The sequence below is a fragment of the Folsomia candida genome, unplaced genomic scaffold (genome assembly GCF_002217175.1).
Source record: "Folsomia candida strain VU population unplaced genomic scaffold, ASM221717v1 Fcan01_Sc015, whole genome shotgun sequence".
NCBI classification, from domain to species: Eukaryota; Metazoa; Arthropoda; class Collembola; order Entomobryomorpha; family Isotomidae; genus Folsomia; species Folsomia candida.
This window is the reverse complement of record NW_019091207.1, coordinates 2,410,928-2,437,019: the sequence shown is the minus strand read 5'-3', so window position 1 is coordinate 2,437,019 and position 26,092 is coordinate 2,410,928. Positions and strand designations below refer to the sequence as shown.

Sequence of the window (26,092 nt, the reverse complement as noted above, 5' to 3'; positions counted from 1 at the left end):
ATCTCTCTTTGTTGTTTGAATGAAATGTGCTTTCGACTCGAGAGGTTTATATTTTTATCACAAGTTTTTTTACTCAATTTGCAACAACTGTATTACAACATCCAGATTCAAATTTAGTCAAATACACACCATAAGTTCATAATAATATGGATAAAAAAATAGCGACGCATTTGCACCTTATCTCCTCGAGTTATGTATGATATCCAAAACTCAGTATCCTCTGACTTTTTGACAAAAAGTCTCACACAAACATTTCCAAGAATTTCATTAAATTTTGTTCTTGATAAATTAAATAGCGACAAAATAAAAATGATCCATGTTTATGAATGAATCTTGCTTGCTGAGCAGCCTTTCAGATCATTAATATTGTCTCGCAAGTTTAATTAATAATTAAATTTCACACTCTTTTTTATAACTAATTTTGAGACTTTTATGAATGATCACAACATTTATATAGTTTTCTTGATTGTACAGAAACAGTAAGAAATCAAAGGTAACATTTAAAAATAACCGATTAATAACATCGATATAACGGATAAATTTAATTAATTAACCTACTTACAAATTAACATTTAGTATTACAACTTATACCGATTGACAAGAATTTTAGTTTTTGACCATGATTAATTCTCTCTTTGTATGTAAATACTGCACAGGCCGGGGATGAAGAAATTACTGAAAAATATTAACAAATTGGAACCTTCTCTCTTAATTTTCCACTCGTGGAAAAACTCATGCATGCAACAAATTCATTAACTAATAGGAATAGTTATAATTAATTAATTAATAATAATAATTAACGAATAGGGTTAACCCTAAACATAAACTTCTGGAATGGTTGGAACCGAGTGACTAATCAATTTTTGGTTTCTCATTGTTCCCTCATTTGTTCAGTAGTTTGGCTGAGATTTCATGAATAAGATTTAATTAAAAATAGAAATTTCGGGACCCATTATGACACGCATAGCACCACCTTTTCCTTATTTGCCGGATTAGTCGCCGTCGCCGTCGCCGCCGCCGCCACCGCTGAGGACTGATTAGTACAATAAGTGATTATCTGCACGTCGTCGTCGTCATCGTCGTCAACTTCTGGTTTGATTTTGACGGCATTTGTCACTTCAGAAATAAGATTGGACGGGATGACGGCATCGAGACGAACGGGAGGTTTCAAATGGATGATCCCAATGTCGTAAGGGATCGGAGAAATTTCATCGGAAACGTCCTGCAGCAAGCTGTACAGCTTTTCGGGCTCGGGAGTGGGGGGAATTAAATCAATCCAGTCTTGCACATCGTCCATTAGTTGCTCTGTAGAGGAAGCTTTGATTAAAATGTGGACACTTTTTTAGGGAAAACTTGTCACAAAATTTCTACCACCTACCGAAATTGTGTTCATGTTCTTCTACCCTGGGCCCCCGGCCAATGAGGTCATCTTCACCTTCAACCCTCTCGTCATCTTCAGATTCTGAACTCTCACACTCCTGCACCTCGTCTTCCTCATCCTCCTCCTCCTCGCGCGGTTTGACATCATCCACGGCAATGAGGTCATCATCATCATCGTCGTCGTCCGTCATGGCGAGGACAGATCTCTTGTGACTCGTGCCCGTGGATGAAGAGGTGAAAGAAATCGACACCCTCACTCGGTTTTTGAGTGGACTGGTAATTTTGGGACAGGTTCGCCGCCTTTCGATCAACTCTAGAGCGATGACGGAAGAAGAATCCTTCGACGATGCCAACTTCTCAACTTTGCTGCAATTTTGACAAGATAAGAAGCTTGTTAAGTGAATGATAAGCTATTTGTATTTATATAATTAATAAATGAATACTTTAAATCGGTTTGGGCATAGCTGGTAGCATCCTCTCGACTCGCAGAGTCCTTGTCGTCGACAATTAATTTTGGAGTCTCGTTCGTCCCGGAAGTCTTAAAAATAAAAATAAAAAAACAAATGAAGTTTTCCAACTAAAATTTTTCGAATTCTGTTTTAAAATCGTTTTATGCTAGATAGCTCATAATAGATGAATTAAAGAAAATACAAATTCAGTTTCAAGTATAAAAAATAGGCACCTTGACTGGAGAATTTGGTTCCTCTTTCGGCTCCTTCTTGACTTTATCTTTCTTCTTGACAGGGATGAAGAGGGATTCGTGGGAAGAATTTCCAGAACTGGCAGCTCCCTCCGCGTCGTCGTCGTCGTTGCACTGGTTCGTGTAGCTCAACTTTTTCTCTCCAGCCGTCCTTTGTGGAGGGACGTATTCCGACAACCAATTCCAGGGCTTGACCTTCATATCAACCGTCACGGCTGGCGATGAAGAATCGTTCTTCTTCTTGGGAGACGGGTTTTTTGAGGATGCTCCTCCAGGAATGGACTTTCTGGAGGAGGGCTGCTTCTCCTTCTTCATCTGGTCTTCTATTTTTACTCTATCAATCAAGACCACCGGTTGCACGGATAACTCTGGAATCCAATTCAATATTAGTTTTGAAACATTTTCAAAATTTGTACAAAATATTTCACACAAAAATTGTCATCTATATTTTTCAAGCTGTTTTATCTCTCTCAAAAACAATTAAATATTTCTTACGCGTTAATTTATCCTTCTTGGCATCACTAGCAGCTCCTTTCGGCTCGACCACCACGGCTTGCTTCCTTTTGACGGCCTTCCGTTTGGTGGGCAGCGGTGCGATGGCAGCCTTCGATTTAATCTTCCAGAGTGGCACCTTCCTTTTGGGCGATGAGGGCGGACTGGCGGCTTTTGCGCCCTTCTTGGACTTCACAGCCATCTCGGTCAGTGGTTTTCTCGCCCTTTTCGTCTTACTCATCCTCGGACGCCTCTTCTTTGGCAACGATGTCACTTTCCCAGTAGTAGCAGACAACTCTCGACGAGGTCTCTTGCTCATCGGCGGCGTTAAATTTTGACTCTGCGACACGTTTCGACATCGTTTCAACCGTCCTGTACGACCACATCCGGGGGGAAGGAGGTGGTCGTAATTTTCCAATTTTATATGCACACAGAAATTCGGGAGGAGACCCAAGTTGTATCCTGGAAGAGAAGACGGGGCAGATTTTAGTAAAACTTGCATGAACATTTTTACAAGGAAAACTAGACAATTAGTTATCTGATGGCCTTCTTACTCCGAATGACGGGTTCCCTAAACTTCTCCCAGACTACATTCCTCTTCGCCGCGGTGCGACTGCTGCTCGAAACTGGCAGTGACTTTGTCGTCAAACTGTCACTCGCCCCATCACGGACAAAACTACCCAAAAGCTCGACTTTCGACTGGAGTAGGATTTGATATTTTTGAATCTGTCCCAACATTGAAAAATAATAGTCAACATCTCCTCAGCAGTTGATACTTAATTAACCTTAACTGCATACTCACCTGTTGGATTAGTCCGCTCACCTCCCGCACAACTTGGGCACACCGCTCGCAAAAGGTGAGTCCTCCAACGTTCTCGACATAGCGGAAGTCTGTGGCGGAGATGTGAAGGTCTCCGAATATTTTCATCGTCGCGTGCTTGATGCTGGGCGAGTGTGAGGAGGACGCCGAGGTGCACAGGGCATCGCAGTAAAGACATAATTCTTGTGTGGAGCAGGGCGTAGGTGAGGTCATCGCTCCACGGCTTGAAGTCATCCTCAGAACGGCGAAAGAAAGACTGTAAAATAATTTAGAAAAAGCTTGCTTAGATAAGGAAGGTGCTGCTAAAAGTGAAAAACAAGACCTCTGGGCATATCTTTTAAATATATTTATTTAAAAGCCTCATCATTGTTACAGGAATTGATGGCTTTGCATCACCGCAAGGCTGAATATTTACGCTAAGATTTTAACAATAAATATGACAAACAATTCAAACAAAACCAATCAATATACCTAATCAACTTTCCTACCTGGTCTTGGTCTTTTCCAACTTTGGTGACTGGTGATGTAGCTCAGCAGGTTATCCACCCTCACTCAGGACGACATAATTTAGACAAGAATAGGGTCCTGCTTCCGCTTAGAAATAGATAATCACGCCAAGTAAATTAAATTAATGATGACTGAAAAAATTCAGATGGCAATTTTCACTTTTCACTTTTGAGTTGACGACAATAGAGGGTCCTTGGGTTGTAGTCAAGCGGGTGGCGAGAGGCAGGTTGAGATGCACTCACTTGCCACCCACTCACTTTCTCCATAGAAAAGATAACCCATCTACCTTATCATCACCCTCTCTGATGTGAATCTGATCCACCTTAAAGATTAAATCAAACATGATAAGCTCCTTCCACACATAAAAAGCCTGCCCAACTTTTCATCATTTTGATGCGACTACAAAATAAATATGCATTCGATTCGGAAAGAGAAAGCAGTTTCTTCTCGATTATCTTTCTAAGGATAACCACACAATTTAACAATGCGACATAAATCTCGACGATATTCAATTTTATTTCATGTCACTCCTTTTACATATACTTACGATTAGTACAAATTATCAAATAGTTGGCTCTGCATTATCACGACGAATTATTATTGCTTATCTTCGTCTCTGCCGTGCCATTATTTATCACACCTGCTCCTGCCTCCTTGTACTGCAGGATGAATGTCCGTGCGGCGGGTGTGGTGGCGTCAGAGACGACGATCTCGCCACGATCCGCGATTCCGAGATCTACGCGAAAAATAAATAAATAAATATATGAGGAAATTTTGAATAATTTATTTTTTAAAATTTTGGCATAAGCTCACCTTTCATTTTCTGCTCGAGGTTGGAGTGTGTGGCGGACATCATGGCCATGTAGAGCGTTTTCGACCGTCCCCCCACGCTCGCAATCACGGCGGGGTGCTTCATTTGGAAGGTGGGACTCTCCTGGAGAAACTCGATCACTTCGCCCAGCCGAACTTCTCCGGCAAACTCCAACACCTTCGGAACGTTAGAACACGCCATGCAGTCCTCCTACAGAAAGACATGGTCCATTCAAGTAAGTAAAATAAAAAAATATATGAAGTCTTGGACAATACGATTCCAAAATATCCTTAAACTCAGATTATTAACCCTGTCAAAATATGTTTTTGGGTCAAATATTGACTCACCCTCCTCTCAGCCTTGTAAGTATACGTATAAATGCCATCAGAGTCGCTAAAGTTCATAAAATTGTCCATCGGGGTGCAACAGCTGGACGCAATTTTGAGGACTTCGGTTGCACAAGCTGCCGCGATGACAGCATTTGTCGACGCCACGGCGGGGATGATGTGTTTTACGACGCCTTGTGTGAGGCGATAAGTTACTCCTTGAATTCCTACAAGAAGAGCGAAATGGCGTGAATTAAAGTTAAATAAAGAATTAATGAACTCTGTCCGTCCGTACCGTAGAGACTTGCTCGTTCGACGGCCTTTTCATAGATCCAGTTGATGTGGGCAGGGTCGTCGCCGTCGATCGGAACCTCAAATGGTTTCTCCTCGCCCCACTGGATCAGTCGCACATATTCGATGCAGTGCTCTGGAAGGCGTGGCTTGCTCGCCAACGTGCACAATGGGTAGTTTATCTGCGCACGTAGATAAGCAAGCTACATACGATAACCCAAGAAAATATAAAATATCGTAATGGTAATAGTAACCTGTGGGGGAAAAAGGTCGAGATTGCACTCAATGCAAGGCGTCTGCCCAGGGCAGATGACTCTTGCGTTGCCTTTGAAGCCTTCCGTGCCGCCGTCGACGATGGGAATGACTGAATCTGGCTCCACCGCCCCGTCGTCGTCGTATCGGAGGAGGGAGAAGACCATGTTGTTCAGCCAACGCCGCGCTACGATCGAGTCCAGCCCACAAACGATGATATGGAAGGAAGAATAAAAATCCTCGTCGTGATCCTCGATCCGAGAGTAGTACCTGCAAAATATTGCAATCACAAATAACATTCTGCAAAATTAAAATTAAAAATTCCTTCAAAATAATAAATCTCACATAAAAATCTGGGTCAAAACTAGTAAAAAATGCACCCCAATTTGTAAAAGTATGCTTTATCAAAACCTCTTATTCAAAATTTAATCGCTAAAACTAACTTCACCAAAAACTTTGTATTCCAAAAATTGAATCAGAACTCTACCCAGCTCATTTTTGCTTCACTTACGCCGTGACGTTTGCGGACTGGACCCTCTTGTTGATAAAAGCTGCCGCCACTTCGGCCTTTGACTGACCCACGTCTCCAATTCGAAAGAGAAACTGCCTGTTCAAATTGGACAAGTCGATCGTGTCCATGTCGATGATGTGCATATTTTGAAATCCCATCAGAGCTAAATTCTTCACCAACTCGCATCCCAACCCACCAGCTCCCACCACCAAGACTTTGCAACTGTGGATGAACTGTCGAGTAACAAAATTTCAATGGAATTTAAATTTTGACACATGAGAAAAATAACGAACAATTAATTAAATTACCTTCAAAATGTCCGGCGTAGCTTCATATCCTTCTGGAGAAAAGGGGCCCACACGTTCCAAAACACGTCGCAGGTGACCAAACCGGTCGGGTGGATTCGCTCCGACACTGCCACCATGGAGGGAGGAGGATGAATTGTTATCGTCAGAATCCATGGTCGCCATTCCCTCCTCTACTTTATCCGCCTGCCCAGAAAAGGCCTAGATTTACTGACAGAACAATAATAAAGTTGGCTTTGTTTAACAACTATTTAATTAAAGCAATTAGCAAAAAGCCGGTCAATCCATCGATTCAACGTACCAATATCAAACAATCTGTCCCACCACCTTTTAAATAATTTGCCGAGCCAGGAACTTTTACTTCCGGTTGAACTACTCGCAAGTGACAGCACTTTCCTTTTGGCGACTGACTCTGGTTCACACTTTCCCTGAGAGTGAATTGTTCTTGTTGTGTTCTCTGTTCTTTTGATTCCCCAGTCCCGCTGTCGGATCTCCGAAGCCGAGAATGTCCAATCCGCCTCTCAAAATAAAGTCAACTTCACACTCGCTCATTCTCTTCTGCTGCTCACTTTTCTGCTTGCCTTCTTCTCATCATTCGCACTCTCGTCGTGACGTCAAACTGACTTTCGGAAATATATATCCTCCCTCCCCAAGTTTCCGAACCCTTGCAATAAAATAAATAAATACAGAAGTTTTCGTCAATCCTGAATCTGACAAAATCGCTCAACCCTACTTTTTTGTTTGTTTACTTTTCTCGCCTGCTGGACTGGGCATCAATTGGATTACAGAGTAATTTCTAGAGGACGACGACGACGGTGCTGCTGCTGGCGTAGCATCGAACATGTCGAAAAATATTAAAAATCTAACCCTGCCCATCGCCGCGACCACGACGACGAACGGATCATTGGAATTGCCCTCGCCCAAACATCCCAACGAGTATGTGACCTCTTCTCTTTAGTATATTTTAGAATAAGTACTCATCATCTTCATTGTCTTGTGCTTATAGCGTCTCATCCACGGAGCATCTTGAACTGCAACTCTCCAAATTGGAACTAGACGAACAACAACGGCAGCGAATGAAGAGTTTCTTGTCGCAAAAGCAGAAAGTCGGTGAACTTTGTGAAGACGATTTTGAAAAGATTGGCGAGTTGGGGGCCGGAAATGGGGGCGTGGTCACCAAAGTGCTCCACAAACTTAGCGGTCTCATCATGGCGAGGAAGGTATTTGAACAGAAATTGGTACGATTATTTATGGCGACCTCTTAGCTGCTCTCCTGGTTCGTTCGTTCGTTCGTTCGTGATGTCAAACTTAATTGTCCAGCATGAGTTAACAATCTCGGATCACAATTACAGACCATTTCCGGTGTAGACATTGTTTTACTTTTTTGCATGCATATTCATGGTGAATTTCATGTGAATTTTAAATTTTTACCATTTCTTTAATTTCATTAATTCAATTAAATAAACACTTCAAATTATTTTATTTGTTTACTAGAAAGTTTGTAATTATTAATTTTGACGTCACTTATTCCTTCTGATAACCGAGTGACAATATTCAATGTGTCAATTTTTATGGATGACCCAAATCTACAAGTGTTTTGCATGTTGAGCAATTTTGATTCGTGGAAATTTTTTGTGTGTTGTCAAATATTGTCCAAAAAACGAGCTAAAAAACTCTCTTTCTTGAAATGCAGATGATCCACTTGGAGGTCAAGCCTGCCGTGAAGAAGCAGATAATTCGAGAGTTGAAGATTCTCCACGAGTGCAACTCCCCCTTCATTGTGGGATTTTACGGGGCGTTCTACTCGGACGGCGAGATTTCCATTTGCATGGAGTACATGGACGGAGGATCGCTCGACCTCGTTATTAAACGCTACGGCCGCATTCCGGAAAGTATTCTCGGCCGCATCACTTCCGCCGTGCTCAGAGGACTCGCGTACCTCCGGGATAAGCACAACATCATTCACAGGTCGGCTATTATTTCTCTTTCCATTTGATAACTCTTGACCTAATCCTTACTTCTTGATTGCCATCTTCAGGGATGTCAAACCTTCAAATATTTTGGTAAACTCGCGGGGCGAGATCAAAATCTGTGACTTTGGCGTTTCCGGTCAACTTATCGATTCCATGGCTAACTCCTTCGTGGGTACGAGGTCCTACATGTCGGTATGTGTAAATTGTAGAACGCTAAAAGTTGATAAGTATGAAATCCATCAAGTTTTTTTTTCTTTCTCGCAGCCGGAACGACTTCAAGGGACGCACTACTCGATAGCGAGTGATATTTGGAGTCTGGGGTTGAGTCTGGTCGAAATGGCGGTCGGTGGCTACCCCATCCCACCAGCTGGTCATTGCAGCGAAACCAGGAATGGTTAGTTGCCTCTTTTACAGTCAATTTTTATTGTATCATTTGATTTATAATGGTAATTTCCCCTCTCTTTTGTATAGCAGCTCCTGGCGCGATGGCGATTTTCGAGCTGTTGAACTACATCGTGAACGAACCACCCCCAAAACTGCCACCGAATCAGTTTTCCCCCGAGTTTGAGGACGTTGTTAACCGTTGCCTCCAAAAGGACCCCAACGCCCGAGCGGATCTCAACACGTTGATGAACGACCGCTGGGTGAGGCGCTGGGAGGACGCAAACATTGACATGTCGGGCTGGGTGCAGAAAACGATGGAAAACCAGACTCCCTCTGACAGTAAGTCTAATCCAAACAAATGTTCTCTTGAATAATATGTGGCTAAAAGTAACGTATTTTATGTTCTATTGGATTTCCGGAGCTATCACAGCCACAAAAAGTTGAGAATTTACATGGAAAATACATGTTTCTGAAGAAGCTAACTTTTTATCGCTGTCAAACTGCATTTTTTCGCGATTTTTAATGGAAAAATGTAATTTTACGGCGATAAAAAGTTAATTTCTTCAGAAAACAGGTACATATTTTCTTGTGGCTGTTGTATTCTCCAGCCATATAGATTTTCGTTCTTTTTGTGGGTGCAACAGCCCCGAAAATCCAAGAGAGCTGTATTTTGACCCTGTACTTGTTGCTACCTCTGATATTTCTCATGCTAAAAAAACCTCTTTATATTTACAGAGAGCAGCGGATGAAGCGTCTCTGACGGAATCTACCTCACGGGATATTCAGACTTATTAATTACTTAGCTGTAGCCAAGACCCCATGCTTCCAGATAAAAATAACCGATATATTTAAACTTTATGCACAAAACCTCGAAAGCCTGCTTATCTGCACTAGAAAAATTATCGTAGATTTTAGTCTAGTCTTCTGTTTCCTCTCGTGTCTAGTGACTAACTAAAAAAATAATACTAAATATTTAATTGTGACAACATTTATATCAACTTGAACTAAATTGCTAACGAAAGGTAGGAGAAAATTAATTATCAGAATTCTTTATCGTCTCGTACTTACACACGTAGTCTGAAAACCACATCTAACGAAGCACACACAATGAAGATTTCCTTTAATAATGAGGACGACGCCGGAATAGTGACGAATTGTAGTGACTTATTATTATTAGTGTCTGTACTGTAGTGGTCTAAATTTTACTGGAATTCAGTGTGTAACAGTCAGTAATTAAATTAATTGAATAATTAACTTTAACTAATCCAAGCCTTTATCTTACCCAATTTCTTACCAGACTTGAAACAAATTCTGTCTCGTTTTTCTTTAAAAAAGTTTCATGGTCCCATTTTTGAAAGTTGTTAAATTATAAATTTCCCAATTTGAATTTCTTCCCCCTTTCAAAAATCGAACTGCCTTCTCTTCAACCAACTAAAAATGTCTGTCTATCTGTCTGTACTGTACCAAATCAAACCAAACCAAACCAAACCACCGACTTATTAATTAATGACATAATTATCCATGCGAATTAATTAATTAATACGATTAAATAATTTCTATCTATGCAAAGGAACTACAAATTTTAATTTCTATATCTATGTATGCAGAAACAAAAACTTTGCAATTTTTCTATCTCTTGTATCGACGATCTATTTATTATGTATGTATACCTCGACTTATGAGTAAGTTATTTAAATACTACTACGACTACATATGTATACACCAAATCTTTAAATATTAATTACATCATCAGTAGTTAATTAATTAGTTATACATAAAGTGAACGAGTTATGTACTGTGCGGGTGGAGCTTAAACCTACGGCCTCCTGAAGTACCTTGTGCTGAGACTAGGGTTTCTCGTGAGTTTAGCTCCATTCGCACAGCACATAACTAACTCACTTCAAGTTTAGTTAAGTGATTATTATGATCATGTAAAAATGTGATATTATACACCACAACTTATACATGGAATAATTACATACGGTGTTTAGTGAAGTAATTAAAATGCAGACTATATACGATGCAACCACTTGTATTATCATAAATGTGACTGCGAATTAGGGTAGAAATTTATGACCTGCTTTGTCGAGTAGCTTCACTTTTCCAACTTTCTCTCACACACTCACAAATTATTTAAAATATTAGGACAAGAAAGGTATCCTAGATTAAATAGGTGTGTGATTAGATGAATATTTGGTGTGTGTACTGTGTGGTAAGTTGGACTGACTGCGATATGTCTTTAAAAATATCATTGTGAAACTGAAATCAAAATAAAGTAAAATCATCAAGTATTTATAAATAAATTTGAGTTTTAAGTGTTTTAAATTATTTGCATTTCACAATTTTTTAAGACTTCATGACAAAAATATTTATTGCTACAAATATTTCGCAAAGTGAGACCTCCAAATCCATACAAATTATGTATGCTAATTGATTGTTCGTCATTTTCATGGATTTTTTTCACTTTTGAAATCTCTGATGCCGATTTTAATAATTTCATTTAATAATTCATATTTTTCTGTGTTAATTAAAACAAATATTTCTTTTTGGCATCAAGCTTATGCATTTTTTTATTTTTGGCTAAACCGAAAGTGAAAGTATTTGACATACTTTCACTTCTTTTTACTCGCCTATAACACAATATTATCCAACGTGTCACAGAAATATTCAAAAAATACACAAAATAAAATATTTTGATTTCAAAATCTTCTGTAATCGCCTGAATAAGCCGGCAGACTATGGGTGAAAGCTAGTAATTAAAAAAATAAAATAAATAATTATCCTCATGAAGTGCTTAGAAAAATGGTTAGTGATAGAAAATAAAACATTAAAAGTCCATCTACACCCCAAAACTGGTCTAATTCATTTTTAGAACCTCAACAAGTGAGACTTGGTTTCATCTCAAAGTTGAAAAAAACTCATTTCTTCACCATCACTTGATTTGATTAAAGAAGCATCTTTTCCATGAAACTGCATACCCTAACTAAATGCACATTCATAATACGAAGCAATTCCTCCCCTTATTATGCACATTCTTCACCTTGCTGCTTGTCCACCCTGCAAGAAAACCTCTCCCCACATGGCATGGCACGAGCTCCTTAAAGAAACAAGTCTTTTACATATTAAGTAAAGTAACTCTCTGGACAAGAAAAAATCTCCCCCAAAATCTTAACCAAACCGGGTACTACAGTTGGATATAGGTTTATTATGCATATCCTGGCTGACTTTTTGTGGTCCATGTGCTGTGGAATTCCACCACCTCGACAATGCTGATCTGGCCAACAGGCCAACCCTCCTCCTTTCTCCTCTGCAGCTGTCTCTCTCCTAGAAAAAGAAGGCTCAGTCCGCGCCAACCAGTCGGCCAAACAACACTCCTTCCCACACCTCAGAATTTTTTGTTCCTCATTAAAAATATTTCAGAAACTTAAAAAAACATTGGGGTGAAAGTTGCCGAAAGAATTTAAGCTTTAGAAAAGCAAGCTTAATGAATACAAAACCTAAAAATTGTAAAATACGAAATCAATTTTGTCACAAAATAAAAACGGCGTTGAAATTGCACAATTTAATAAATAAATAAATTTTACGTAAATATTTGATAAAATGACGTTTTAACTGGGCAAAAATATTTTTAGTTAATGGGACAAATTGACAAGGAATTTTTTCGTGGTGGAACGTGTAAAACGTGTAAAATTTGATGCTCACTTTTGTTTGCATAATTTAGTTGGGTGAATGAAATTTGAGAGTGCGTGTTTACAGTGGGACTAAAGATAAGCTCCCCTCTACGTGTTTGTAAACAAATGGGAAGTAGTGAATAATGCAAAATCTGTCGGTGCACCTACAAGGAGAGACGACTCGGGCTTGTTTGACTTTCACGACAATGTTGACATTTCGTCGAAATTCGGGAGGATAATTTCACCCATTCTGGACTCAACGAGTTACATGGAAGAGTAAAAGTAAGCTGTTTGTTGTGGATTTATGGTAAATTTGCATGGTAAATCCATTCGGATTGGAAAATAATAATTATCAACTCTAACAAAGGCAACCTCTCAAAATTTGTATAGGAAATATGCAAAATATAAAATTATGCAATTTTAGAATACATATTTCATCCATTTTTGTATGAAAATTTGTCAAAATTTAACTTTATTTGCAATATTGAACTTTTCTAATTCTGTTAATGAGTCAACATCACCTAAAAGTGGGTTATGGATAATTCAATTTTGCTAACTTTTTACAACCGGTGTCGCACTCATTACAAGTAAAATTAAAAAAAGCTTCTTAATTTGTAAAATACTATTTTGACAATTTTTTTTGCTTCGTTTCTACTTTTTTCGGAAATTTTTCAGTTTTCGCTAGTTGTGTCAATTTAATTGTTTAAAATCGTTCTATAAAGCTCCATTCAGAACGAAATCGAAATCTTCTCTAATAATTTAATTATGTATGCTTTCATATTTTAATCCTTAAAATCGGGTTTACTGATACACTTTATATAAACAAAATGTAAAACTTGTGGGTATATGTATATTTACAAAAAAACGCAAAAGTATTTACTAAATATGTATGAAAAAACATGAAAAGTAATAGATAATTTTCACAAAATTTTGCATGTTTGAATTTAATGCTCTGGTGTTTTTGTGATTCAATTTCTTTGAGCAAAAAAATTTCGTGCCACATCGTTGAAATTATTTACAAAATGTAAGTACTTAAAAAAATATCTAAACGATTTACGCATTTTTCAAACAATAGTTGAGGTATTTATAAATATGCGAAAACCTAGAAATATGTAGCAATAGAAATTTTGAAATTTTATCAGTGATCTATTTTATCACACACCCACAAAGTTTGACCATCAGTCGTCATCATATGAAAAAGTTGAAAACTCATGCGTACTTATGTATCTGCTTGTGACCAGAGCTGGGTGATTATTGGTTTTTGAGGGTGGATTATGGATTATACAAAATAATGTGGATTGTGATTAAATTATTTTGTTATCAGAATGTTATCAGAATGTTATCAGAATCCTGTAATTATCAGAATGTATGGATTAATCCATACATTCTGGAAATTTCAGGATTATGGATTATGGATTAATAATCCTGATTAATTTGGTGATTAATGATTTTTACAGTATATCTAGCGCAACAAATTTCAACTATGTGGGTTCACATAAAATATTTAAAAAGCAGTTTCAATTGATATATATAGTGCAAGGCAGCGAGAACATGTTGACTCTTCAAATGGTAGCTGACAGAAGAAAGTTGTGAGAACTTGAGACTTCAAGCTACACAGAGTGGGATGAAATAGAACTATGGGAATTGAACTGAGTAATCCAGATTGAGAATTAATCATGAATACGTAATCATGATTAATCATGATTGGGATTAATCTGGATTAATAATCAGGATTAGTAATCATGATTGGGATTAATCGGGATTAGTAATCCATAATCGTGATTATGGATTAAAGACACCTGACGGGATTATTCCAGGATTAATTCTCATTCCTAAAAAATCGGGATTATGGATTAGGATTAATTCTAACAAACTACCGTTGCCGGATTATAGATTAAGGATTAATAATCCTTAATCCGGGATTAAAATCCATAATCCTTAATCTGGATTATCCCAGCTCTGCGTGTGACACATGGCATGCATATCACTAAATATTTAATTAGAATTATTGCTAAATTATTTGTCTCGTTTAATAACAGACAAAGTGAAATATGCAATCAAAAGGCCATGATCATTTTTCGAAGGAAAAACGCCACCCTTTTCTCTGTCCAACCCGAGTCTGTATCTCAATTTGGCAAATCATGACTCTTTGATCCGTCATTCATTATTCCATTCCAACAAAAGTCTTCTTTCTCTTTCTACAAAAGTAGGCTTCCACACCCACGCCAAAAATTTCGCCAGCCTTGCAAACCTTACGCCTTATTTACAACTCTGAGTAACTTCTCGACCCAAACAGATAACTCTGCCATTCACCCGGAATTGCGAAATTATTGACGTGAAGAGTGGGGAAAAGGATTCCGAGTAATTTCGTCATCCGTCACCATTTGACTTTTCGTTATTTATTCTGGTCTTCGCTCCTCTTGCGTACGAATTCCCTCCGGCCCGTCATCTCCTTCTTAATGCCTTCTTACCTCCTTCTTAGCTCCGGGAAATGGCTGGCTAAATGCTTCCTCGGACCCCATCGGCTCTCGAGGATGAGGAGATCTGCCCAGGCGGAAGGAAGCCACAGAAGGCAAAACATGTGCCTACATTCTCAACTCGACATTTTATGCATTTAATCACGAGTTTTAATTTCACCAAGAGGTTCATGATTCAAAAACTTGACTTCATTTTCGCACCTGAAAAAAATGTATTCATAAAAACCTGAAATGCAGAAAAAATTCCGAACTTTCTTTCAGTGGTCCACCCCTTTTCGACAATTAATGATAGAAAAGAGAAGGCATTTTATGTGTAAACTCTTGAATTTACATTTCACCAGGAATTTAATAAGAGCTTGACCTTATGTATTTTCATGTAAAAAATTCATGCATAAAAACCTGTAAAGTATACAAAGTTTTGGTTCGATTTGTGGTGAAAACGTTGAAACGCGTTTAATTGTCGAGAATTTTTTAGGGTCCGTTTTTATACGGGTCGTGGGAATTTTAGGGGATTTTTCCCCCCCGTTTTCCGAAAAGCAAACAGAATTTGAACCCATGACCAAACGGTTTTTGATTATCTTTCAGCCCAACCCTGTTTGAGAATGAATGCGGCGAAAGAGAAAGCTGAGGCGGTGCAATGGGACGCCTGGTTGGTGGAAGCCGTGCGAAAAGTGAGGTCGCAAAAGCAGCGCCCAGGTCTGGACCGCATCTACAACGCGGTGCGGCTGCTGGCGGAGAAGAAGGAGTTGGCGGAACAGAAGGCCGCGTCGCCAATCTCGCCCCTCTTCCCCACGCAGTTCGAGCACATCAAGCTCGCCCTGGTTCAGCGACACCTGGACCGCGTGGTGAGGGAAGGGATCCTCCTCAAGGTCATCTCCAAGGGTCAGACCACTTATAAGACGCCGGACAAGTGCGAAAGGGTCCTCAACTTGGCCGCCGCCACGGATGACGAGGTAGGCACACGTGAATGATTGTCGTTTATAAAATCACGGAGAAAGTTCAGATTTTGTTTTCTCTTTTTTCTTCTCAATTTTATAAAATTTCCAGAATTTCTTTCGTAATAGAATAAATTAGTAGATTATAAGACTGTTAACATATTTGGGGAAACACATGATTAATGACATTTATTATATTTTACATGGGAAAATATCACGACAAAATTCATCTTAGGGGTTCTCATATTGTAAAATTTTCCCAGTCTCGAACCGAATTTTGTAGAACTTGCTTCATAATCGATTACATTAGTAGAGAAACATTTTTTGAATATTTGGGAACATACAAATTCAAAATATTTTATGCATTGACATACATATTTACTTCCTAAAAAATTTCTATGAATAGCAAAAAAAAACGCGATAAATTCCATTTTTTTATTAGACTTCGTCACCACAAAATTTCAGTGAAATAAAAATCATGTATAAAAATTTAACATTTTAAACTCCCCTTTTCCCCAGATATCAAAATGTTTCATAAAAGTGCTCCGCGAGCTGAGCGAACCCGATCCGACGACACCGTCGCCCCCACCGCCCACGTCGTCCTCCTCGAAATCGTCCCTCCTCAGCAAACCGCCCCCCGTGGGGTTCACTCTGGACCAGATTCTGGAGTACCTCCTCCACTCGCACCTCCTCGCCCCGCTCCCCGGCGAAGGCGACGACACGAGCCCACCTCCTCCGCTCGCCTCTCCCCCTGACTTTCTCCGCGAAAAGATCACCCCCCTCCTGCACACGGACCTCATCCTGCGGAAAGGCAAGGTCCAACTCGTGGACGGGATTTACTACAAAATCCGCGACAAGACTGCTTGTGCCTCGACAGAAATCGTCCCAAAAGTGGAAGCCCCCGGTGAAAGTGGGCCCGAAGTGGGTTTGACGTGTGCCACTTCCGGTGGGAGTGGGACACCGGAGAAAGTGTCGAATCGTAGCAATAGTTCGTCCTCCTCGTCGTCGTCCACCACGGGCGGGAGTGCAGTGATTAAGTTGATGGTGCCCAAAGTGAAAGTGACCACAGGTGGTGGAATTGGTGGTGGTTGTGGTTGTGAGAGTGGGGGGAGGAGGGTGTCCCCACCCATGCGGAGTCCCGGGAGCGGGGTCAGCATTAGCGATATTGCCTCCGCTATTGTTCAAGAGGTGAGTAAGAAAAAAATGCAGAATTTTATGTGGCTTATTTTCACAAAAGTTTCAACTTTTTTGTGATTGTTAACTTTTGGTTGGCTTTCTTTACCTTGTGTATTTTCCTGGAACTTTTATATTTCTGAGAAACGAAGCCTGGTATGAAAGTGTATTCTGTTTTCACAATGGCAGAATTTATCCTACAATCAGCTTTTTACTTTCACTCGAATGAATAACTTATTTTAATAAAAATACCAAGTTTCTATTTCACTTTGATTCCATTGTGAAAGAAATCTTATGCCTGAATTCACTAATAATCCCTGAGAACTTATTCTTCTGCTGTGAATATGAGGCAATAAAGGGGAATTCTTTATGATTGCTTTCTCCGAAATAAATTTCTACTTTTTTCACTGAATTGTTTTCCTTTCATATTTTTCAGTAAGATTACAAATTGACTCTTGCGTGCCAAAGTTTTAAAATTTTAAATTCGTTGAAAGGAGAAACAAAAAATAAGAATAATTTATAAAAAAACAATGCCAGAGTAAAGTTCCGATACTTAATTATTGAATAATTTTATACCTTAAAACGTATTTAAATAGATGAAATAGAAATTGAAATGAAGTTTTTGCTAATTTTGGAGTGAAATGAAATCCCAAGATGTAAACAATTTTGCCTATAAAATGTGCGAGAAATGGGAGGATGGTTATTTTGCAGATCTAAAATTTGCATAAATGACGAAATGGCACAAAATTCATGCACTTAAAGATTAGTAGTAATTATTTGGTCAAATTTTGTCCCGAAATTATTCCCCCCTTAAAGATTACTTTCTCCGAATATGATTCTCACCATTGCTTCGCATCATTTCGTACAATATTCTTCATTTCGTGTCACATCATTTCTCCACCATTTAGCAGCCTCTCCATTACACAAGTCTGCAATTTAATCCATCCTACGCCGTAGCAAAGCAAGAAACAAACCGAGTACAAAACTTTTTTGATACTTATTAAAAACTTGGGGTTTAATTTCTCCCAAAAACTTTAAACTTTTCTCTCGCCAAGTTTAATCATTCCATTTCTTGTTCGTTAAGCTATCAAAGTTTCCAGAAAGCTAATTTACTCCGTCAATCTCAAGATTAATTGGCTCGTTTACCCAGAAAGTCAAGAAAGAGAGAAAGTCACGTACTTTCTCTCGGGAAAAATTTTATTACCACATTTTTTGAAAAGATCACACGAAAAAAACTCAAATTTCAAATTCTTTTCAAATTTAATGAAACGAAATTTGACGATTTTCTTTCCATACAAATTTGTACATATTTCTACAAAGGAATCCTTTTGAGATCGATATGCAATTAATTATCATTAAGCGAGAAGACTTTTACTTCACAGAGACAAATTTCTCCCCCGGACTCTTCCACACGAAATAAGAAGCAAGTCGAGAAAAATGGGAGAATCATGAAGAAGCGAAAGTGTGGAGAAAGTGGGGGCAAAGGTGGAGACGAAGAGGACGAGGAAGAAGAAGAAGACAACGAGGAAGAGGAGGAAGACAGTTCGTCATCGGTTAATAATAAGGTAATAAATTCTCTAAATGAGCATTAATTTATTTGAACGTAACGATTAAGAAAACCGTCCGCTTTTTAATTTAAGGGTACTTCTCAAACAAACCTATCTAAATCAAAAAAGTTTAAACTATTTTTTATAATTTTACGATTTGACGTGAAAATGACACAAATTTATTTATTCGTATTGCAACGTAAATACTTTAAGCTGCATAAAATTGTGAAAGTTTAATCAGTTTGCTACTAATTATTCCTGACTTTGGCCAATTAAATAAACGTTAAAGGAATCCTTTCGAATAATTATTTTTAAAAAAACTTTCTTTATCATCGATCTTATCGAAAATGTGAACGATAAGATGATCCTATTAGGAGAAATTTCACGAATTTTTCTGAACGCGTCATCATTATTCTTGATAATGCATAGTTTGATATTGCGACTAATTCCTTCTCCTGATGAGTCCACACGACTCATTAAACGAACTTTCTCCTCGTCATTAGTTGAACACGAATAATTTTTGCAATTAATTAAGCACCGAGGTGAACTTGGGAGGAGAAAGTGTCGTCCTCTCCACTTTTCTCTTCTCCACGTGTAAGTTCACCTTTTAAGCAACTCTTAATCACCTACCTTAAACTTCTCTCTGCTCTTAATTGACACAAGTAAAACAAAAGTGAAAGTTGGACAAGTTTCTTTTCCTAGAAATACTTACACAAATTAACGATACATGCAAACCTATACATGTAAAATTATTTAGGGATTAATACGTAGATAAGGTTAGAGCAAGGTTTCATGAAAATCTGACAAAAATGGGTAAATTACATTTCTAATGAGTTAGTCAAATTTTTCTTACATGTTTAGACAAGGATTGGATAAAACGCTTTCTCCGAATCGTGGGTAAGTTTTGTGCGTGTTGGTGTTCTCGATTACATGCCTGGCGTCTAAAAGTGCATGAAATCCCACCACATCCAATTAACGGACTGAAGGGTTTCTTAAGAGTTTTTTTTGAGAGGGAGAAAAGTTAAGGTTAACAAAAACTTTCCCCATTTTTAAACTTTCGCTCAATTTTAAAGCAAATGTAAAAAGAAAGTTTAGCCATTTCTGTTTCTATTTTATTTTACCACTAGCGTATAGCCCGGCCAAGGCCGGGTTCTAGAGTTCCAGTGGGGGGTGTGCCCAAAGCGAAAAATCCGTCATACTATATTTTAAATAATTCCCAGTGGAGACTTTGTCATACTACATACATACATCAGACTGAGGGTTTGCCCAAGTCATACTGCATTTTAATTAACCTGGTCACAGTAAAATTTGATTCCCCCCTGTGGGAGTAGTTGAATAGCTAATTACTTAAATTCCCGTCGCGTGGGATTAACTGCATAGCTAACTATTTAAATTCCCACGCTTCACGCTCCCGTTAAGTTCCATAAACCCCGTTAACTTCTACAATTAACGCCAAGCTATTGACGGATTCGGATTCAGCGTCAAAAATACATTCGAATTGATATGCGACATCACGAATAAGCCAGATTTGGACACCACGGTCACGGCGAGGTCACGGGGGCCTCGCAGGTCAAAACCATTGACGGCGTTGGATTCAGCGTCAAAAATACATTCGATTTGACATGCCACTCGCTGTGGGTAGAGTTTCTCAAACTAAAATAATTAATTAATAGTGTTTATCACGATCACTTATCATGATAACCACTATTGATGAGTGATGTATGTATGTGGGGTGTACATGTTCATGTATTCATTTATTCATGCAGTGCAGTGCATGCATGCAGTGGTTGCTCCGCTTCCTTCTTTGTCTACTGTATGGGGCAATTTGCATTGCGAAGACGGACCCAGGGACCCAGGGATCATACTAACACTTTATTAGAGTAGATCTTCTTATTTTACATGCATATGTAAAGTACATAAGTTGGATAAGTGTGCACACATAATAAATTAAGAGTACAAATTGCGCCTGGAATTATTTCGGAAATTTGAAACTTCTCACTCCAACTGGGTTGAATTTATATTGCAATTCTTAAGTTTTAAAATATGGACGGAAGTTTTACATTTTCCAAAAGGAAAGTGTAAAATTTCGTAAAATTAAAATTGAAATTTTCGTAAAATTTGGAAGTATTAATATCAACCTGATCTAAATTTTGTAATTTGAGAAATTTAATATTTGAAAGTTAACAAATATTTCGATTAAGCTTTGAGTATTGTAAAGTAGAATTATAATCATTCGTTCTTCCAAAATAAAATATTAATTCTCATAAAAATCAATTATTTTCCTTAATTTATTCAGATAGCGGTATTAATTTACTTCCAAACCAGCACCACAATTAAAGCCAAATGTCAAAAATATGTTTACTTTCTCTGAAACTCTGCGCTTCCTGATTCTATCAGACAATGAAACTTTTCCATTGTTATTGTTGTTTTGCATGGCCATGAAATGCATCCGATTTTGGAAATAGATAAAGTTGGTTGGAGTCATGTTTTGTTTCCGTATATTCAAATGGAGTTGGATGGGTGATTGAGTGAAAGTAGTTGGATGGGCTGGAAGAAGAAGTTGGAAAGTGATTTCCATCTAGGGTCCAAAATGCGTACAAAGTTTATTTATTTCATTTCCTCTTTATGAGCCAGCCCAGCCCAAAATTTCGGAAAGTTTGAAAGAGCCAACTTAGGATCAAACTTTCTCCTGGGAGACGAGGAATCTCAGGGTTCCACCACGTGATCACGATTCATGCGATGCGATTTGGTCATTTTTGGTTCAAATTTTTGGTTGGAAACTCAACAGTTTCAAAATCTATTCAATTTAATTTAATTTCGAACTATGGAACAGGGAAAAATTGATCAAATAGAACAATTAGCATATCGAGATAAAATTTAATTGTGTAACCTTTTAGGGAATTTCATCCCCCAATTGTTAAGAGAGTTGTAAAGTGGTTAGAGTTGAATTCAATTTTAAGCTATAAAATAGGGCAAAATTAGTGAAATTAAGTATGTGGTACCCTGCTTGAATTTGCAGCACAGAATTGCAATGAACCAGTGGAACCCTGTCGTGGTGAAAGTGAGTGAAGTGGGGACCAGCCGGGAATCTCGACCCCCCAACCGCTTCTCTACTGCTTTCAGTCCAGACTTGCTTGCTACCAAATGGCGAAAGTTGTGGAGAAAGTTTCCTCGACAGGGAAACTTTCCGACGCGACGAGATGAGGATAAGGGCCATGTAACTATTCATTTCGTTGGAGAAAGCTGTTTTGCGACGGCGTTGCATGAGACTTGGACAAGGGCGAGGTCGACAATATGGTCAGGGCAGGTCAGGCGTCTTTCATCCATGCAATATTTTACATATCACAAGTTTGTAAACAAATTGCAAAGTTTCTGAAAAATGGTGAATCTGTCGTATAAAATTATTTCTGAATTTTGTGGAACCATTTCCTTCACAAATTTGGCAGCTTGAATTAGTAATTTTTATAATTAGGCTTATGCAGATTAATTCTAGGGCGTAAAAACACTCTATAAATCATTATTTGAGTGAAAGTAAAAAAAATCTCTAGAGTAGAAAGCGACATAAAATCATGGATATTTTTATGCTAGATTTGGTGGCACTTTAATTTCGTAATTTAATTTTTTACTAATGTGATTTTATAAGTTAGTAGCATTTTTTGATTATTTAGAATAATATAAAATAATATTGAACTCGTCGATGTCACTCTTGGGAAGGTATTAACTTTATCTACCGGTAACTTTGTAAGCAGGCAAATTTTCTACAAATTTTACGATTGACGTCGAACTTTTCTTTAAAGTTATTTCTCTCAAACTTTCTCAAACAACCTTGATTTAAATAGTTCACTTTAAAATTAAAGTATCAAAAATATCCTCATTAAGTGTCTACAGTGTATTGTATCCGAGTACTGAGCATTTAAATAATTTTTGTCAGATTTAGTTACCAGTTTTGATCTTAATTAATTAATGGACTTGCAATAACAGAAATTTTATGAAGTTTTCAGAAACTAGTAACCAAAATTCGACCAAATACTGAATTCTAATGAGATACTAAAAGCATAAAATATTTCAAAATATCAACTTTTATCAAAATATAATTCAGAGATAAACCCATTTCAAAGATGAACTTTATTAGCTTTTTATGTAAATAATCAGTTTTCCTATTTGATTAAGAAGACGCGTCACGTGTTCATGTCTCACATCATGATCTCTCTTTTTCTCTGGCTGGACGTGAACGGGTTCATTGTTCTTCACAAGTCGTCATCATCATCATGTAACATCATCTTGGATCCTCACTTTGCATAAATCACACACACTCCCCACTTCATATTACCAATGTCACATTGTTACCACTTTGGTAACAAGGCTCACACTTACGTATTTAGATACATACCATAAGTGAGTAAATACTTATTATTTCCATATTTGCCCATCCAATTTGCACGCTCTTTCCCCAACTCTTTACCTTATTCCTCATCTTCACTCACATCCCCCTCGCAAAAAATGAGTCCATATTAAAAACAAGCCTGTAAATACAAGAATGAGATATGTAAGTATGCAGAAAATGAGGAGGATTGGGTTAGAAGAAGACAACAAGCAGGCAGGATTACATTAGTCAGATCTGTCGAGTCAAAACCCTCCCCGAGGCGATTTCATTTCATAAACGTGTGCATGTAGATGCCAATAGTTGGCGAAGAAATGGCAAACAAATTCATTTTTTGCACTGCACTGAATTTGTATCCATCCATCCCTCGTCCTCGGTCAATTACATGGTGGATTTTTTGTCACTTATTATTAAACCGTGTGTGCAAGGAGTTCACTTCTTTTTCGCGAGGTAGTTGACTGCCTGGAAGGCTAACTCGTAAATAAATATGTATACGTATGTATTTTCGCCATGTGCAAATCCGTGATGGTAGGTTTTTGGCATGACAAATTGAAAAATTGGGGAACACGGTGGAGCATAGGTTACACACAGGAGGATCCAATTTGGAAGCAAATTTCGCAACTTTACGTATCCCTCCTTGATAATAAGTTTAAGTTTTGCGAGTTGCACGATTCAATCCGTGTCATATTTACGTAAATATTGAGGGAGTGAGGAAAATCCCGTCTGAAAAGGTTCGTCTTATTGCACTTGATCAGATCCATTTAACTCGTGTCGTTGTCTTGTTACATCAATTTCGAGATCGTTAAACCAATCCTGCAACTTTCGTACTTGAACTTTACCGTCCGTCGTCGGCTCTCGTGTCGTGTCGCACTTTTTAATGGATTTTTTCGTGGTCTCATTCTTTCGTTGCTCCTTCTTTCTCGTGAAATGCTAAACTTTGAAAGGGTTAGAACCCGATGCAGATTTTTATGCGCATTTTAATTTGGATACAAGCATTATTTAGATCGTTAAAATTTCGTATGATACATCGTAGATTTGATTTGTGCGTAAAAGTGTGGCAATTTATCGGTGTAAATGGTGAGCATTTTGCTCCAGTTTGCTAATTAATTTTCGTAATTAATTATTCAAAAATTTAAAACTGAATTTAGCTTAAACTTTAATGGAAAATAGTCCTTCAAAATCCAAGATATATTTATTCCGGGGCATTTTTATCTCATACATATTTCTGCATGCATAATGAGATTACATTGAAAATTTGTATTATAATACAGAAGCTAATAACTTGTTTAAAAATTAGAAAATGACTGCTCAGGAATCTAAAATAAATAATAGATTATTATCATTTTCCTAAAAATCTAATTGCGACGTTTAACGTAACAAAATAATTTGATTTAATGTCTCCACTCAACAAGTACCTATTAAACTGCCCATTGTTTAATCTCAAGGGCTCAATTTTCCACGAATTAATGCCAGCCGGTCAATAAATTATTATTCACCTCACGTTGCATTCGCTAATTAAATATTTTCGCAAGTTACATTTCACTCACAACAATTTTTACCTTCCCACAAAATTTGTATGTAATTATTAAATTCCTTAATTATCAATCACTACTTAAAAATTATTGATGTCCAATAAATCATAATTCTTTAACCACCAATTAAATTTTAATTACAGGGATTCTTTTTTATCTATTTACATTTCGTTTAATCTCGCACGACGTGATCTCATCACTTTTTTTAAACCCAAGAAAAATTTTATCCTCGTCGGTATTGTAATGAAAATATTTGCATATTTATGCATCTAAGAAAAAGGGGCACGACGTTTGTTATTAATTAAATTGAGTGAAAAAGGTGACACCAATTTTCCAATCCAATTGTTTCATATCTCATTTGAATAATCATGCAGATCAGAATTTCCACCTGCGTCGAAATCCAGTTTATACCAAATTTGCACTTTGCTCAGGTGTCGCTGTGTACATAAATTAGTTGCAAGTGTCCAAAATTTCCACTCCATTTGCTCCTCTCTTGACCAAATTGAGTGGGCAGGCGTCACCACACCACAAACGAGGCGATCAGATTCATAATTTTGTTTACAAATTAATTTGCATAACGTTATGGCTTTATTTATCCACTTTGGCATCTTATTTATTTACGAAATTTGGACAGAATGGTATTTACTAGTGTAAACTAGAGGAGATATTATTATTTTTTGCTGAATGAGAAAGGCTCGCAGTTTGGATTGGATGGACGGCTCAATTTATTAATAAATTCGCACAAGAGATATGTATAATAAAGTCGAGGAAACGGACAAATCGATCGTAAAGCTTCACATATTTACGTTAATTATTTTACAAAGTGGAGATCAATCTGTACAATTATTTAGTGGATAAAGTTCATGATGATTTAATTTTCATAAAATGGCACGAGAAGATATTTTAAATAAGTGTGTGTACTTACAAATTATGCACATGTTTTTATTCGTCAAACATTTATACAATAAGTTAGAATAATGATTATTTATATGAGTTAGGTCATCTGTCAATAAGTATCTGTCCAAAGTCATTGTAAAAAAATATGCATAATGTAAACGCACGTAATTTACGTAAGTCTTTCTAAAATTTTTACAAAACTTTAGACAGATTACAAAAATACAAAGAGTGAAGAAAGCATTTCGAAAATTTGTTTCCAAAATCTAGCAACATTGAAAGATCAAATATTTTTTACATATGACATAGGTACAGGATTTGAGGATATAATTTTTTTGATTGTTGTGTGTGCCTGATGAGATGTTGATTTGAAGGATTGCTTCCTTACATGCCAATTAAGTGTAATCTGTAACAATGAAACATGACACACCGTGATTCTTGCCCCACTTGGTACTGTTGGTACACAAACTTGTCCATGTCCTTACAAAAATGTAACATGCATGTCATGAACAGAGAGCGGATATGTATGTATGCATTTATTTTCAACTTTTTCATGGGATGATGACCGATGGTCAAATTTTGCCTAACTCTTGCAAATACAAATCACAAAATATTTGTTTTATATTTTCAAAATATATATATATATATTTTTTTTTTACATATTACTAGATTTCCAGACATATGTGATTATTTCTGCTGTTATTTCAAATCGTAGATCTTTTACATCGGT

General features: G+C 37.6%; 4 protein-coding genes across 10 annotated transcripts in view; 2 read left to right on the top strand and 2 right to left on the bottom strand.

Annotated features, from left to right (window-relative positions):
• Nucleotides 1-45: 45 nt before the first annotated feature.
• LOC110856309 (altered inheritance of mitochondria protein 44) lies at nucleotides 46-4,105 on the bottom strand. 2 transcript variants are annotated; one of them, XM_022104790.2, is made up of 8 exons: nucleotides 3,864-4,105; nucleotides 3,375-3,648; nucleotides 3,127-3,298; nucleotides 2,576-3,034; nucleotides 2,063-2,448; nucleotides 1,824-1,918; nucleotides 1,379-1,746; nucleotides 46-1,305 (listed from the first exon to the last, which is right to left on the bottom strand). In XM_022104790.2, the coding sequence occupies exons 2-8, from the start codon at nucleotides 3,624-3,626 to the stop codon at nucleotides 953-955; spliced, it is 2,085 nt and encodes a 694-aa protein (XP_021960482.1). In that variant the 5' UTR covers nucleotides 3,627-3,648; nucleotides 3,864-4,105; the 3' UTR covers nucleotides 46-952. The 2 variants fall into 2 exon arrangements, with proteins under 2 accessions (XP_021960482.1, XP_021960481.1); XM_022104789.2 differs by having other exon boundaries at nucleotides 3,881-4,105.
• A 290-nt stretch (nucleotides 4,106-4,395) lies between these two features.
• LOC110856139 (nedd8-activating enzyme E1 catalytic subunit) lies at nucleotides 4,396-6,854 on the bottom strand. Of its 2 annotated transcripts, none has more exons than XM_022104589.2 (8): nucleotides 6,697-6,854; nucleotides 6,399-6,605; nucleotides 6,091-6,323; nucleotides 5,582-5,849; nucleotides 5,332-5,509; nucleotides 5,058-5,263; nucleotides 4,713-4,920; nucleotides 4,396-4,635 (listed from the first exon to the last, which is right to left on the bottom strand). In XM_022104589.2, exons 2-8 carry the CDS (start codon nucleotides 6,558-6,560, stop codon nucleotides 4,484-4,486), a joined length of 1,407 nt encoding a protein of 468 aa, XP_021960281.1. In that variant the 5' UTR covers nucleotides 6,561-6,605; nucleotides 6,697-6,854; the 3' UTR covers nucleotides 4,396-4,483. The 2 variants fall into 2 exon arrangements, with proteins under 2 accessions (XP_021960281.1, XP_021960282.1); XM_022104590.2 differs by having other exon boundaries at nucleotides 6,399-6,581; nucleotides 6,697-6,848.
• Nucleotides 6,855-6,925: 71 nt separating this feature from the next.
• LOC110856140 (dual specificity mitogen-activated protein kinase kinase dSOR1) lies at nucleotides 6,926-10,219 on the top strand. Of its 4 annotated transcripts, none has more exons than XM_022104594.2 (7): nucleotides 6,926-7,331; nucleotides 7,402-7,615; nucleotides 8,089-8,363; nucleotides 8,434-8,560; nucleotides 8,633-8,762; nucleotides 8,843-9,091; nucleotides 9,488-10,219. In XM_022104594.2, the coding sequence occupies exons 1-7, from the start codon at nucleotides 7,237-7,239 to the stop codon at nucleotides 9,499-9,501; spliced, it is 1,104 nt and encodes a 367-aa protein (XP_021960286.1). In that variant the 5' UTR covers nucleotides 6,926-7,236; the 3' UTR covers nucleotides 9,502-10,219. The 4 variants fall into 4 exon arrangements, with proteins under 4 accessions (XP_021960286.1, XP_021960285.1, XP_021960284.1 ...); XM_022104593.2 differs by having other exon boundaries at nucleotides 8,840-9,091; XM_022104592.2 differs by having other exon boundaries at nucleotides 7,402-7,633.
• Nucleotides 10,220-12,082: 1,863 nt separating this feature from the next.
• The window catches only part of LOC110856375, a 33,932-nt gene continuing 19,922 nt past the window's right edge, over nucleotides 12,083-26,092 (top strand). Inside the window, exons 1-4 of one of the 2 annotated variants that reach the window (XM_022104859.2) lie at nucleotides 12,083-12,705; nucleotides 15,486-15,853; nucleotides 16,355-17,023; nucleotides 18,391-18,573. In XM_022104859.2, the coding sequence (XP_021960551.1) occupies nucleotides 15,503-15,853; nucleotides 16,355-17,023; nucleotides 18,391-18,573 (1,203 nt within the window). In that variant the 5' untranslated portion in view covers nucleotides 12,083-12,705; nucleotides 15,486-15,502. Of the gene's footprint in view, nucleotides 12,706-15,485; nucleotides 15,854-16,354; nucleotides 17,024-18,375; nucleotides 18,574-26,092 lie in introns of both variants that reach the window. The other variant, XM_035857034.1, reaches the window with a different exon arrangement.

Excerpts from the sequence above, each read along its gene's own strand:
- LOC110856309 (XM_022104790.2), bottom strand. The coding sequence starts at position 3,626 with ATGACTTCAAGCCGTGGAGCGATGACCTCACCTACGCCCTGCTCCACA. Across the intron at positions 3,299-3,374 it reads TGAGCGGACTAATCCAACAG|ATTCAAAAATATCAAATCCT; the intron begins GTGAGTATGCAG and ends ATGTTGGGACAG. Across the intron at positions 1,919-2,062 it reads AACCAAATTCTCCAGTCAAG|ACTTCCGGGACGAACGAGAC; the intron begins GTGCCTATTTTT and ends TTTATTTTTAAG.
- LOC110856139 (XM_022104589.2), bottom strand. The coding sequence starts at position 6,560 with ATGGCGACCATGGATTCTGACGATAACAATTCATCCTCCTCCCTCCAT. Across the intron at positions 5,510-5,581 it reads TCGACCTTTTTCCCCCACAG|ATAAACTACCCATTGTGCAC; the intron begins GTTACTATTACC and ends CTACGTGCGCAG. Across the intron at positions 4,921-5,057 it reads CTTACAAGGCTGAGAGGAGG|GAGGACTGCATGGCGTGTTC; the intron begins GTGAGTCAATAT and ends GTCTTTCTGTAG.
- LOC110856140 (XM_022104591.2), top strand. The coding sequence starts at position 7,237 with ATGTCGAAAAATATTAAAAATCTAACCCTGCCCATCGCCGCGACCACG. Across the intron at positions 7,332-7,401 it reads TCGCCCAAACATCCCAACGA|CGTCTCATCCACGGAGCATC; the intron begins GTATGTGACCTC and ends TTGTGCTTATAG. Across the intron at positions 8,561-8,632 it reads GTACGAGGTCCTACATGTCG|CCGGAACGACTTCAAGGGAC; the intron begins GTATGTGTAAAT and ends TCTTTCTCGCAG.